At 39.4% G+C, this 15,705-nt stretch overlaps 1 protein-coding gene across 1 annotated transcript in view; it reads right to left on the bottom strand.

Moving 5' to 3' along the window:
• Window positions 1-8,851: 8,851 nt before the first annotated feature.
• The window catches only part of LOC126315920 (clathrin interactor 1-like), a gene marked incomplete at its 5' end in the record, with an annotated part of 120,291 nt that continues 113,437 nt past the window's right edge, over window positions 8,852-15,705 (bottom strand). The window contains 1 exon segment of the mRNA XM_049992708.1: window positions 8,852-11,463. Coding sequence (XP_049848665.1) covers window positions 11,291-11,463 — 173 coding nt within the window.

Below are 15,705 nucleotides of genomic sequence, written 5' to 3'. Positions count from 1 at the left end.
CACCTTGGGTTCACATTGCTTTTTCTTGCATACTTTAACAACCTTCATTTGTTACATTGCCAGGTGCTAAGTTTATTTTGTTTGTAGATGATGCAAACATTACAGTAAATAGTGAGTCAAGTACAGATTTAGAAAAGTCTGCTAAACAAAGTTCAGTGACATTAATAAATGGTTGAAAGCTAATTCACTGTCATTCAACTTTGAAAAGACCCACTATACACAGTTCAGAAGCTGCAAAACATTTCCCTCCAGCAATATGTATAACATATGAAGATATGTACACAGAAGAGATTGTCAGACTTAAATTTCTGGGATTAAAATTCAATAATACATTCCCTCAGGAAGGGCATACCACAGAATTGCTGAAGCGTCTAAGTGAGTCTGTATTTGCAGTGAGAATGATGTCACATATAGAACACAAAAATAAAAATAAAAACAAGACTTTGCATACTTTCATTCTGTTATGTCATATGGTATCGCATTCTGGAGCAACTTGTCAAACCAAGCAAAAATTTTTAGTGTGTAATAAGACTCATTTGCAGTGTAAATTCAAGAATATAGTGCAGAAATCAATTAAAGGAACATGGTATTCAAACCACTGTTTTTCAGTATATTTATTCCTTAATTTGTTGCTAATAATGTGTGTTTCCAACCAATAGGTCAATACAGTACATAGTATCAATACTAAGAATAAGAACAAGCTACACGAAGACCTAAAATCACTTAACTTGGTCCAAAAATGGGTCCAATGCTCAGGAACACACATTTTTCAGTAAATTAAAAAGTACGTAACTATGCTTCATTCTGATAGTGTATTAATTGTGTAAATATTAGCAGTTCCAGTTTACTGTAAACTATTCACATGTTTTGACAATCTCCTGACAAATGATCAGGTAAGTGTATATTACAGTCAAGTGTTCTATGTTTTTTATGTTATACTTTTTGACATGCCCCACACCCACAAGAATCATATAATTTTTTGGGTCTATGGAACGAAAACGGAATCTAATTTATAGTTGATCTGAGATCGGTTTGCAACATAAACCGAAGCGCTGGACGACCACTGCACTTCAGCATGTAGCTACACATACATTCATAAATAACCCTGAAATTTTAAGCTAGTGCAACTTATTCAAGTGGTCTAATAGTTCCAAAGTAATGTATTCAAAGTTTGAATGCGTGCCTAAGCACTGTCAGTCAACTTTGAGCATTTCCATAAAAATCCCTATGTTTCATCTAAAATCTTCAGTATTTCATACAGGGCTTTCAAGGTAGACACTAGATTGTCTATGATGACATAAAATAATAATAATAATAATAAATCTTCTTGTTTTCAATTTTTTAAATTTTAAACAGGATGAGGGATATTGAAGAAATTCAAAAGAAGGGAAGATTATTAGGAAAATATTGGGCCCAAAATTACTGACGGAGAAACTTACAGGCTGAGGAGTAATAAGGAAATAGAAGAATACACATACATAAATATACATACATGGTGACATGAAAAAACAGACTTAAATTTTTTGGACACATTAAAAAAATGGCACACATTAGGTTGTCAAAACAAATAGTAGAATTATACAAAAGTAGAAGTAAGGCTAAAACTGGGCCAATTAAATGGATCGCTGCAATTCAGGAGGATCGTAAAGTACCCAGTATAACTTGGCAGACGTTACAGATAGAAAAACATTCATTCAGACAAAAGATACTTGACTGGAATGTTGGTCAGAGGGAAATCAGAAAATGGGCTGGAACACCGTGGTCTGATGAAAGACAGAAACTTAATTTTCAAAAGTATCAAACAAATGTGGACACAAAAGAAGGCCAACTATCAAAAGAGACATTGATTGTAGCTCGTGTGGTCCTATTAGGTCCCACACATGAATAATAATAATAATAATAATAATAATAATAATAATAATAATGATAAATCTTCTGAATTCACATGTCACCTCACTCCTGGTTTCATATTGAAACGACTTCCTCTTCATAGTGGACCTCTCAGGATATTCAGGTTCGATATTAATAGAAGATATTTTAAGTCATTTAATAAGATCTCAAAGTGTTTTACATTAACATCTGTGGTAATATTTCAAGCTTGTATAAATTTTCTTCTCTAGTTAATTAGTACCAACAGCCTTAGTCAAGTAGATGTCATCATCAAACACATGAAGGATCTCTCATAATCCACAACACCCCATACCACCTGTGACTTGCTGCACTCCAGTGGATGTCAGACATCGAATATAAAGGACTTCCAACACACTGTTTCAGAATTTCTCGTTATTGTGGACTGCAACTGAACAGATTGTAAGAATTTGAATCATTTCAAAATAATATATGCTTCGTAACGACTCTCAGCTACAAGGCTATGAGAAGCAAACAGTGAAACTTTGTAAGAGGATTCCATGAAGACGACGTGCCTGAGTTCCTTTAGAAGACCCTCCTGTATTACTTCCATTATCGTAACCTTATCAGCACCTTTTACTGACAGGAACTGAATATTTCACAAGCACTGATCGAATTAAATGTGCAGTAGCAACTCCTGCTCTTTGAATGCAGTCTTAGAATTCCAGAAACTGTTCATTTATTTCATAGTCATCAATTTCCTTACTGAAGTAAATATAATGCAGGATGAATGTTGTCTGTTCAACATGATCTGAATCATGTGTTGCATCAACAAGAATTGAATAATATTTCTCATTTTCCCTCTCTCTTTTTCTCCCAAGACGGCACTCCTACCTGACATTTGTATAAATAAATTCATTCCCAGTATCATTTGGCAGACAATGCAATTGCAAAAGCTTTCTGTCCATCTCTGACCTTGATAATGTATTTTGTAAGATCAGGATCGTAGAGACTCAAGAGCTCTAATATTTTGAGGAAATTTCCATTTATTGGATATCGAATTTCCTGAGAGGAACCTCAGAAGGGCAAGTCTGTTTGACCAAGAAATAATATCACAGCAAGTGACATGAGAGTTTCCATGTAAGCTGGCTATTCTACAGATGGAGGGGGGAGGGGGGGGGGGGGGGGGGAGAGGAGATGGTACCTCTTTACTTCTGAGCATTAGCATGTCCAATGTACTGCTTTTATATCACTTTTACGATTCTTCCAGAACATTTACATACAAATACATACATTTTATTTTTGTTTACTCTCGAACGCAAAATACCTTTTGTTTATTTTGTGTAAAATCATCTTGTAATGGAATCAGAAGTGCCTTGCCTTTGAATGTTGGAAATCTTACCAAATTATAATGATGTTTCTTGGCTGTTGCTCTATACAAGTGTTAGGGAAATGTTTTGGTAGGATTTCCAATATTAATTTAAGAAAGAGCATTTCTGACTCCATTTCATGGTGGTTTTAGTGCATGATGTCCAAAGAAAATACTGTAAACTCAAGATTAAATGTGAAAGACAACTGCATGTGACTGGCCTGTAAGATTCACAAAAGACAAGAACCGAAGAGGAGAGCAACAGTTAGATTGCTATACTGCTGCTGGGATAATGTTCTTTTATTTATTAACACTGAAGGGCGAAAGAAACTGGTACACTTGCCTAATATCATGTAGGATCCCCACAAGCACGCAGAAGTGCCGCAACATGATGTGACATGGACCCAACTAATGTCTGAAGTAGTGCTGGAGGGAGCTGACACAATGAATCCTGCAGGGCTGTCAATAAATTCACAAAAGTACGAGAGGGTGGAGCACAGCACGTTTCCAAGCATGAAGTTGTCAGGTCCATCTGTTCAATACAATCTGAAACAAGAGTCGTCCAGCCAGGCAACATGTTTCCAGCCATCAACAGTCCAACAGCATTGGTGGGCCCAGGCGAAGAATGAAGCTGTATGTCATGCAGACATCTATGGTACACGAGTGAGCCATCTTTAACAGGACTGTTTCATTGAATGGTTCACACACTTACACTTGTTGATGGCCCAGCACTGAAATAGCAATTTGCAGAAGGGTTGCACTTCTGACATGCTGAATGATACTGTTACGTTGCAGTTGGACCTGTTCTTGCAGGATCTTTTTCAGGCCACAGCAATGTCGGAGATTTGATGTCTTACCGGATTCCTGATATTCACTGTACACTCATTAAATGGTCGTACGGGAAAAATCCCCATTTTGTTGCTACCTCTGAGATGCTGTGTCCCAGTGCTTGTCGCCAACTATAACACCACATTCAAATTCACTTAAATCTTGATAACCTGCCTTTGTAGGAGCAGTAAACATTGTAACAATTGCGACAGACACTTGTCGCCTTGTATGGGCGTTGCTGATTGTAGCACTGTATTCTGCCTGTTTAAATATCTCTGAATTTGAATATGCATGACTATACCAATTTATTTGGCACTTCAGTGTATGATGCAGCATTTATTTTAGAATAGTAGTTTGATATTTACCAACTGAGCACTGTTGGGGATCTGATCCCTTGAGAGACTTGGGGCCCCTGTGATATTGCACCTGTGCTTCATGTCTATCAAGTTTTGGGTAGTGTTTCTATGACAAATGGTTGTTAAAATCATTTTAAATCTTTCTGCTCTGATATCTATCTTTCAATTCCAAATACCAGTGAAGATCTGTAATTTCTGTTTGGAGAGGGCAGCTTACAGAAGCGGCGTTCACAGAGTTCAGTGTAACAAAAGTTCCTAAATATGCATCACACGAAATATCTGTGAATCTTGTTTCAAATTAAATATACAATTTTCTTAAAAGATCTGTGTACTCTCCAAAATGTGCAGCAATGCCAACGTTTGTTAATGGTGACAATTTTGGAAAGTAAGAGACACTTCTAGCCTCCAGCTGCTTTTCCCAGAGCGACAGTTTCATCTTGAATGCCTTTATTTTGTCACAGAAGTGGATGATGAGAATATCGTTATATTGAAGTGACACACCCAAGTTGTGAAGATGCTATGTCACATCAGTTAAAACGACTAAGTCACAATCCATCTACAGGATGGGGCAAATGAAAGTGGCCTGGGTGAGTGGATAATACAGGACATGAATGTGTGCATATAACCGTACCCTGTGATGCACACGCCATGTGTACACTCACAATGTGGTCCACACTGGTTCAGAGTATAATGTGGGCTGTGTCAGTGTGAGTGGAGCACTGCAAAGTGGACGATGGTATACTCAGTGCAGCAGCAGGTGTTCTTTGTGGAAAGTTAACGAGACGACAAAGTCGTGGAAATGGTGTGGCCAGTTGTTTGCTGAGTTTAAAGGTGTCAAAGTGCCAGCACAGAATGCCATGCATTGCTTTGTCCGTAAATGACTTCAGATGGTACCTCTTCTGAACAAGTCAAAAAATGTTCCAAAACATGCCCATACAGCAGAAAATGCGGCTGCATTTCACCACAAAATGCTTCAGAGTCCTACCAAATCAACCTGACACCTGTCGCTAGAGATCAGCATTTCATGTCAATCATGTGGGCGAATACTCCATCTGGACCTGAAGTCTGTTCACGACCCTGACTGGCCATCCAGGTCATCTGATCAGCATTTCATGTCAATCATGTGGGCGAATACTCCATCTGGACCTGAAGTCTGTTCACGACCCTGACTGGCCATCCAGGTCATCTGATCTGTCACTGTGCAGCTACTCTGTGTGGGAAGCCCTCAAGTCTAAAGTGTGTTGCAAAAACCATCATGATCTTCAAGAACTGCAGCAGAACATTTGGGATGAGACTGCAGCAATTCCAGCAGTCCAGCTTCAATCTGCCTTCAGCAACTTGCTGACCAGGGCACAAAAGTGCCAAGATATGAATGGTGGTCACTTTCAGCAACTGCTGTAGTCAAGTTAGTAATGTATTTTGCTTCCTCATCTGTGTTTCTTTGTACCCATGAACTCTGTTCTCTGGGCAACTTCTATCTGTCCCACCCTGTATCATCCGACAGTTCAGGAACACTTTCTCACTTCATTTTCATGAATAACGATATTTCTTGGTGCAGTAGTACGAAGCGCCCCAGAACTTTAGCATAACTGAGGCACTGAACCTTACAGCGATAAGGTAAATATCCATATTTACAACCAATACTGGCCAGAAACACTTTGAACAAGCGATGAATGAATTATTCTAGCACATTACCTTGACAACGAAGAATCCAACAGCGTAGTGGGTTAACCAGGAGATCATGATTCTTTATTTTTCTCTGGATGCATCCTACTTAGCCACTGATTTTGCGAGTCATAGCTTCTGTTGCTACAGAAGTTAATAATTCCCACAGCAGATCAAACGTCTCCATAACCACTTCAGGTGCATCGAATATGTGCTTCAATGGGATGAGATCTAACCTCCTTGTGGACTTAAAGTATTTTGTTTAATGCCCTAAGTAAAGTTACTAGCTGTGCTGTGTCTGACAAGTCAAGAGAGCTATCCAAAGATAAAGAAAATGCAACATTGTCTTTAATATTCATTGTCAGATGAGGTAGCTAGAAGGAAGGTGCTTGTCCTTACCGGGCTTAGGTATGGGGATGACAGTGGCTTCATGCTAGCATCTGGCAAACGTACCCTCTACCCAGATGCAGTTGTAAATAATAAGGAGAAAATGCTTGACCGCAAGAGAAAGGTGCTGCAACATCTGAATGTTAATAGTGTCTGGCCTGCAGCAGAGGATTATGGTGAAGTGAGAGCATGATCAAGCTCTCTTATAGCACAATCAGCATTGTGGCACTCACGATTCTGGGAAGAGAAGGGTCTCGCTGAGCTCCTCTGCTTATTTCTGATGGAAGAAGGCAGGGTGATAGCGGGAAAAGCTCAAAGTTTCCGCAAATTGGTGGCCCAAGGAGTTGGAGATAGCAATAGGGTCCACAATGGCATTGTGTGCTACTGTCAGGCCAAAAATATGGGAATGGATCTTGGTCCCAGAGAGCCATCAGAGGTTGACCTACATGACAGAGGAGTTGGTGGAACTGTTAAAACAAGTAGTGAATGAAATCCAGCTAGCTTTTTTTTGCTATCCTGAAAATTGTGAGGATACTGTGCACACATTTGTTTATAATGAATGCAGTTTGCTATCGTAGGATGAGGGTTAAAATGCAGAGAGCATGTCTCCACATGCGAACTGCGTTGCAGCATGCCTCAGTCCAAAGAGGCGTGATAAAGAGGAAGTGCGAGGAATGGAACATCCTGCAGCAATAAGGATAATGTTTTCCAAATATTCCACCTGGTCATCAGAAATGGGGAAATCTTGTTCGTCAAAGGTCGCAAGGGAGGAGTCAAGCTGCCTTAGTAAGCTCCCTCTTGGGTGCGCATACAGGTAGGACAGGAGTCAGGAAACGAATAACACAAGGGAAATGGTCTCTCGAGCGGGTGTCAGAACTGACCAGTCATGATGATGGGCAAGCTGGGCAGTGCAGATGGATAGATTCAAATGAGAATAGGTGTGCGAGGAGTTGGAAAGAAATGTGGGTGCTCCTGTGTTAAGGCAGAAGAGGTTAAGTTGATTAAGGTGGTCAACAAAGAGGGCAACTCTTTAAAGGTTATCGGAGAACCCCAAAGGGGATTGTGCGCATTAAAGTCACTGAACAGCATAAATGGGAGAGGTAGCTGTCCATTAAGCTGGAAGAAGTCTGCCCTGGTGACATCGAATGATGGAGGGATATAACTGGTACAAAGGTAAAATGCCAAGTGAGGGAGGAAATGGTGAACTGCAACAGCTTGAAAATGGGTAGTCAAGGAGATGAGTTGACTATGAACATCATCTGGTATGAGCACCATGACTCCTCCAAGAAATGAACTTCCGACTTCTGTGGGAAGGTCAAAATGGACCAAGAAGAAATGCGAAATCTCAGAGCAGCCATGAAGACATAATTTTGTTTCCTGAAGGTAGAGTACAATGGATGCTGCAGCTCTAAAAGCAACCCTAAATCCTCTTTGTTGGGTCAAACACTGCAAACCTTCCATTGGAGGAGAGTCATAAGGAGGAAAAAAATGAAGGGGTGTAAACTCGGCAGCTGCCATGAGTCAGCCTATGAAGACTCGCTGCTACAGGGCACAGAGGCAGGAGGATCCTGCTCCATGAAGTCCACAGAAGTGTCGGCTTTCTTGTGCTGTCTGCCTGTGGCATCCAATGCAGAGAAACAGTTGGGGGTGTGCATTAATGGCACAGGGGCTGACTGGGTGAAGGTATCTCGTGGCGACACGGTTGAAGAGGACCTTCTAGTCGGCAAAGGAAAAGACAATTTCCCTTTGTCGGGGAGGGAGGGGCTCGAGAAAGTGATGTGGACCATAGCTGTGGGCACATCTCTTCTGCCACTATTATAAGACATTATTAAAGTCAATTCCCAAGATAATTCTCTTCCAGAAAGATCAACATCTTGAAAATAATACAAAATACTTTTTAATCAAATAATATCAGTAGAATGAGCTCTCAAAATTGACATAGTATTTGTGGGGTGTAGTCTGCTGCACAATTTACTGCATGATCACTTCTCAAACTGAATTCCTTTAGATGACGTAAACACTGTGTGACACATTAAACCTTTTACATGACCTTTGTGTCCTGTAGAAAGGCTCAGTGGTAGAGCTACTTGCTGCTTCCTGCCACGTCTAAGCACACTGCTGTCTGTGATTGGTGGCTGGCATAGCCCACACTCTTTTTGTTCCTCTCACCTGGTGCTCTGTGTACTCCTTGTGGCTTCGCATTCCTGACTGGCTTTGGTGAAAGCCCCTGATCTAAAGCTTCTACCCATTGATCTTTTATTGCTTTACTACAACAAAAAAATACAAGGGATAACCAGAAAGGGGGGAGGTGTTTCTGCAATTTGTATCAGTTTTCACAAACAGCTGCAATTTCATATCTACTGTTTCATTTGATGAGGTATAAAATTAACAACAAACATTTTCTCCAAACAATTTATTGAAATTCCTGCATTTTTTGTTTACTGTGCTTGTATACTGTACAAAATTAGTTGAATCCCAAGCACCATGAGCAATACATGAACAAACACATTTCACATATGTACAACAACAATGGGATATAGTACATTATAATTTACATGTGACTCCCTTAAAAATAGTCAATATGAGGGAAAAATCCCATAGCAGCATATGTCGGAAACTTACAAAATATTTATATGGATATGTAATTAAAAATAAACAATTACATTAAAAAAATAAATCTCTTAAAAATGAGTAGTGCAATCAACAGTAACACTGTGTAAAGAGACCCACAACAAATGCAATATTAAAAAATGTGAAAATTGCATCAGTCCCCCATAATGCATGAAAAATGGAATGACAATGCCAAAGGAAAACAAGTCAAATTCAAGGTTATTTCATGACAAACTATGAAAAAATACTGATTTTCTAATTCTTGTGCATCATATTTAATAATAATAATAATAATAATAATAATAATAATAACAATTTAGTGTGTTTACACTACTTCAACTTTGAGTAAAGCTGCAAAATCAAAGGAAATAATAAACATATACTTAAGCTAAAAGTTGTAATGAAAAATTAAAATACGGATTAATAAAAACATTACAACAAATTTTCATGTAGTTTGGTGCACACTTGAACCAAGAAGAGTAAAAGTTTTCTGATTCTCTGTAAAATACACCAAATATACTCAGATTTGAACAAATTTTGATGGAAAATGGAAACCAGGAATAAAGAGATATCTTGAACCAGTATTGCCATAAATAGTTGTAATGCACCATACACTGGTTTCTGATGTCCTGGACCGATCATTGCTAGGGCAGTTCACGAAGAGAAGCACCAATTTGCTAAACTGCTTTTACTCAATGAGGTTGCTAAAAAGAAAGACTAGTTACACCAAATTTTATAATTTATCTCGTTTCTTTGTAGGCTCTTCTCTAATCAGTACTTTACAGAACAAATGAGAAGATTGACTCCTCACAATGTGGGAAAAAAACAGCTTTTTTCCTGTAATGGTTGAAAGACAATGAAAAGTACGTCGAAATTCTCTCTCTCTCTCTCTCTCTCTCTCTCTCTCTCTCTCTCTCTCTCTCTCTCTAAAATAGCATAGAAGAAAGGTTTACTAGCTTAACAGAGGTGTGTGTGTGTGTGTGTGTGTGTGTGTGTGTGTGTGTGTGTTTTATAGCAGGTCATTGACCACTCTGTGATTCATTCACATAGAAGTTTTAAATCACTCTATGATTCATTCACATAGAAGTTTTAAATCTATATTTTAGCTGAGCACTTATTCTCTGTAATGCCAATTCTTGTTACTGTAGTCCCATTTAAATGACATTCTGCACAATTCAGTATGAAGTGCATTTGTTTCCTACAGCTCCCAAGCTTTGAGCAAATTGATTTCACACTGATTTTAAACTCATAATAAAGAACAACTTTCCGACATTCATGCAAACACATCAAAATAACATACCCTACCATAGATTTACTTGTCTATTTAACTGAGATAAGCCATTTATAAATAAAACAAATGACTAGTGTGCAGATCTCGTACAAACTGTGCATATTTGAGAAAAAAAATTCACAAGAATTATATTCAAATTACTATTCATCCATTTCAGCTGATATGCTATGCACCACCCTAATGCAGCATTGCTTGTATTGATTTTATACTGTTTTGATAATAGTAGTCAAATCATTAAAAAATTAAGAAACAGAACTGTAACAGCATAGAGATCTCAGTTGGATTTTCTTTAACAGGACTATTTATAATTATCACAAATGCAGAAGAAATTGCTAGTTGCAGATAATATTTACTCACACTGCTTTCTGATTTTGTTGTGAAAGTTCACTGCCCACATTACAGAACTCAAAATTTAGTATAAAATTCTCATTTCACTGAAGAATCTCTTAAGCTAATCTCACCTGGCAAGGCACTGTGGCACAGCTTTTAAACATCAAGCTCTCCAGTTCTGGGAACTATGTCAACAGCATTTGCAAAAAATGCATAGCAGTTATGTATGTACACCCACACAATCTGACCAGGGCAAAGATTGAAAGAAACTGCACATCATGCAATATGCAATTGTATAAATATTCCATCTTATACAGTTATGTCTTTAGATCTAATACATTTTGTGGTATATATTCTGCAAGAGGAATAGTCACCTGACAATGGGCAGTAAAAAAATGGAAGACAGCTAGGAAAGTAGAAAAAGACATAAGAGCAAAAGATATACAAATGCTTCAAAAGGACATAGTTTCCATTATTTTTAAAATATACAAATTGGAGCATGGTGCCTGTATTTTGTGAACTGCCCATTTAACATCGGACAGTAAAGGCAAAAATACAAAACTCACTTTAAGTTCCACTGAATCACTGTCTCTAGAGAGAAATGGCTCACTTAAATGCTGGGAAAAATGTCTGGTTGCCTAGAGGAGTCTGTGAAGCTGCCAACGGTAAAGGAGTCTGTGTAGCTGCCAACGGTAAAGGAGTCTGCACACCTGTCACCGGAGGTACACCAACCATTGGTCGAAAGGTTGTAGGGCTCACTGCACCTAAAGAAGGAATTGCTGCAACATTGAAAGTCACAATTTTACTTCCATGAAATTTGAAAGAAATCACGTACTGGTGAAATAAATTTTCTACATTCATAAATTCAGCAAATTCATTTTTATTTTGAACACTTCCTCTGCCATCCATGTGACATTATTAGAATCTATTTTAACTGACAGAGCTCCAACAGCACAAGAACGTTCAGCATATGGACTAAGAGACTCTCCTTTTATGTATGATTCATTTCATGTCAAAGAAGCTTTCCTAACAACCAAATTTCTTTCCAGTAAATTTAGATGTTCATCATATCTGGCATGGACACACAATAGATTTTCAAATTGAGGGCAAGGGGAAGCACGATGTCGGCTGATATAGTGAAGAGGAAGAGAGAGGTAGGAGAGCTGACGGACAAAAAAGGAAGGCAGAAGATGTATAGGAGACAGAAATGGAAATAATACCATAATCTGGATCCTCTTGTTACTCTGAGGCCCAAGCATTAATGCAGCTCACATAATGGTGTTATTTGGAAAGCACCCATTTCTCATATCACAGAAGCAACTTCCTGTTCTATTCCATTCCTGTACAGAGCAAGGAGAAAATTATTTTAAATATGCCTTAGTATATGTGCCGATTCTTTTGTTTTTAACATGATACCTACCAGAGATATATAGGATGGCTTGGAGCCAAATGATACTATAATACTGCACATACACAGTAGCTTGTACTAGGTGGCAGAGAGGCAACGAGTGAAGGGGAGAACATTTCCTATACCAGTAGCAATGAAATATAGCATTGTCATTTTACTTCATCATTTTTACAACATTGTGAAAGAAGTGTGAATTCTCTGAGATGACATTTTAATGTTGATCGACACGGTCAAGTACTACATTAGCTCAGGTGAAGGGAAGTTGGGAAACAATGGTAGTTTGATGTGAAGCATGGAGCATGTGTGCACCAGAAGAGTTGCAGAGAGTGAGGGAAGTCTTTTAATGTAATCCCCTATGCTCGGTGCACCAGTGGTTTCATGTTTTAGGGGTGAGTCTAAGAAGTTTATGCTGAATGTTTAAGGAGATCAAATTTCACCACCACAAATTGCAAATTGCTCAGAAACTGAAACCTAAAGACAAGAAGTACAAGTTACTTTCTGCAATGTCATGATTCATTTGACAAACAAAAGTCCCAATCTGTTGAATAATGCAGGAAAAGATATACTGCTACTTGATGTAAAGATAACACACCAAGCATCAGCCTGTCCTTCCCTGCATTGTTCATTTACCTAGAGTTTCTATCGTTTCATTTGTTAAATTATCTGTTCATGCCCAATGAAGCCTATTTCCAATTTTCAGACTGTCATCCAGTAGAACACACGTTACTGGTCTTCAGTGACTGCATGAAAAGCCACTGCACTCTCTCTATGTGATAATTTGGTGTCGATTCAATGTTTTGGAAAATGTAGCACATAATTTTAAGAAAATGAATTAAGATATGGAACAGTGACTTAATTCAGAATGTTACACCACTTTATTGAAAAACTTTGTTCAACCTTGCTTACGATGGCTTGACACTGACTCTGAAGGCCCTTTACTTTCAGCAAGACAGCTTAACAGCCCACATCATGTGAAATGAGATGGCCAAGGTTTATGGAATTTTCAACAGTGTTGTCTCTTGTTTTGTTCTGGAGACATTGCTTGGCCTGCTCAGTCATCTGATTTTTTCCTGTGTGGATTCTTGAAAGACTTATAGTGAACATTTAGGAACTCCAATTTATTCCACATGGCTCAGTAAGGAAACCACTGTCTTTCTTCTAGAGATTTATGATATCTAAACCTCTGTGTTAAACTTTCATCTGGACCTATTACAGTCCTACTGTGCGCATCTGACTTAATTTGATGTCTGCTGTTAGGCTTGCTGGGCAATACCTTCAAACTGTGGAACAACATACTCTAGAGTAGGCCACAATAGCATCTTGTTTGCTGTTGTCATGACAGTTTCTCACTTTATCACAAACCAAGGTCAGCACAGATGTGGGTATCCATGAGTTATCTATAGATATCTGCAATAGTTGCTGTGTAGTTCAAAATTAAAGAACAATTCAATTTTCTTATACTTTTTTATAAAATTGTGTTACCTGCAGACAATGATTGCGACTGCACAAATCAGCACTGCACATCTGTTATAATATTGTCCAGAAAATAAGTCTGTGGGCATTCTTGGAATGTTTGCAAGGTCCAGGTAAAGTGAAAGTTGTTTCTGTCCCTATGTTCTGGCTATGACCACTTTAGCTGCACCCACGGGATCTTCGCTTATCTTACGTGCTGTCTGCGAAGCACATCTGGACGACACTATGTGCACCACATCAGCAACCATATAAGGCATGGTTCACAGACCAAAAGCCTCCACTGTGCAAGCAAATTTGATTATTTTGCAGCAAGCGACAATGCCCTGTGATGTGACTGCCCAGTTGATTGTTTACAACTAAATGTCTACTTTTCTAATGGAGCATGAATTATTGTAAGACATATCGCTGAACTCTACAGTTACAGTTTTATTTACTTGTTTATTTCAGAAGATAGATTGCACTGTATACATTTGACTGTTCAGTGCACTGGAGGAGGATATAGTCGTCGTCACATCTGCTGGGGCTAAAGATGGCGACATGTTCTTCATCTTGGTTTTGCACAATTTTAAATGTGCAGTTTGTTTCCATCTTATAAGCAGCTGCCTTACATCTAATTCCTGTTTTTTCTGAAGTAACAGAGCTCAGTTTTGCAATTTCAAAAACCAACCACAATGTTATAACTAACCTCTTCTAGGACAAACAGTTTTTTGAAATTTTCCTTTCATAACCTCACTTCTGTCAATCACAAACACCATACAAAATGTTTGGTACAAAACTGGTGAGTCTATCAACATATGTACTACGTATATTTAAAGTACACTATGCAGTGATTGTTACAGTGAGAAGAGTAACATGTTGACATAATTTAGGGAAGGGTGCCAATTATGTCACTGTAGAGCTCGCTGATCCTCTATGATTGCCTCAGTGACTTCCGGCGACAACCAAGGGACTTTCACCAGTGGCACCTTATAAAGAGTGAGGGATCGTGTTTTCTGCCACAGAAATGATTCTGGTAGTCACCTGCTCAACCATGACATCAATGTTACCATGTGGGGGAGAGTAAATGGTGACATCAGAGGTGAAAGTTTCCCAATTCGCCTTGTGTAAAGCCCATCTGACCGTGGGCCTGACGCTGGGGGAGTGACACGAAGATGGGGAAGTGGTCACTACCACACAGTTTGTCATGTGCTCTCCAGTGGACATTGATAAATTAATAGCCGAGTAACTACTGTGAGCCACACTGAAATTTGTGGCAGCCCCAGTATTTAAGAGGCAAAGGCTGAACTGAGACAGTAAAGTTTTGACATCTCTGCCTCGGTCAATAAGCATGGTGTCACCCGACAAGAGGTTATGGGTGTTAAAATCTCCCAAAAGTAGGAAAGGTTCAGGGAGTGAATCAATCAGTGCAGCTAATACATTCAGGGATACTGCACCATCTGAAGGAAGATACATTGCAGACAGTTATCTCCTGCATTGTCCCTATTCTGACAGCCACAGCTCCAAGAGGGGTTTGAAGGGGCACAGTTTCATTACAGGCCGAGTTTAGGACATAAACGCAAACTCCACCTGACACTATTACAGTCGCTATGGTTCCTGTAGTATCCCTTATAGCTGTGGAGTTCGTACTGCCAGGAACCAGGTTTTCTGGAGGGTAATGCAGAAAGCAGGTGTAATGCTTAACTGTTGCCATAGCTCAGCCAAGCGGTGAAAAAATCCGCCGCAATTCCACCAGAGGATGACGTCATCATGAGACTGGAAAGGCAGTTCACGCCTTAGGTGCACCTGCTGTCACCGACATTTTGCCTACATCCATTGTGTCTGAGGGTCCGGCGAGACCCAGGTCCTCAGCGGACACCAGAATCTCCACCCCATCCTCAGACACACAGCTTGTAGGTAGCAGTGGTGTGGGTGCCACTACTAGGTGCTTGTTCTTGGGGTCTTCTTTTCTGATTTCTCGCACTTTTCCTTGGGTTTTCCTGCCTGGGAGGACTTCACTGAATCAGTGTCTGGGACTGAGGATGAGCGTGAAGCCCTACAACCAGCTGCTTTTGGGCTCTTCAGCCACTGGCGGGTGTCATCTTTCCCATTAGCAGAAACCTGGGAAGGGAGTGACCCAAGGGACCCCTTCCTAGTGAGAGGA

The sequence above is a fragment of the Schistocerca gregaria genome, unplaced genomic scaffold, assembly GCF_023897955.1.
Source record: "Schistocerca gregaria isolate iqSchGreg1 unplaced genomic scaffold, iqSchGreg1.2 ptg000579l, whole genome shotgun sequence".
Lineage (NCBI taxonomy): Eukaryota > Metazoa > Arthropoda > Insecta > Orthoptera > Acrididae > Schistocerca > Schistocerca gregaria.
The sequence above is the reverse complement of the archived record's forward strand: the minus strand, read 5'-3'. Positions and strand labels throughout refer to the sequence as shown.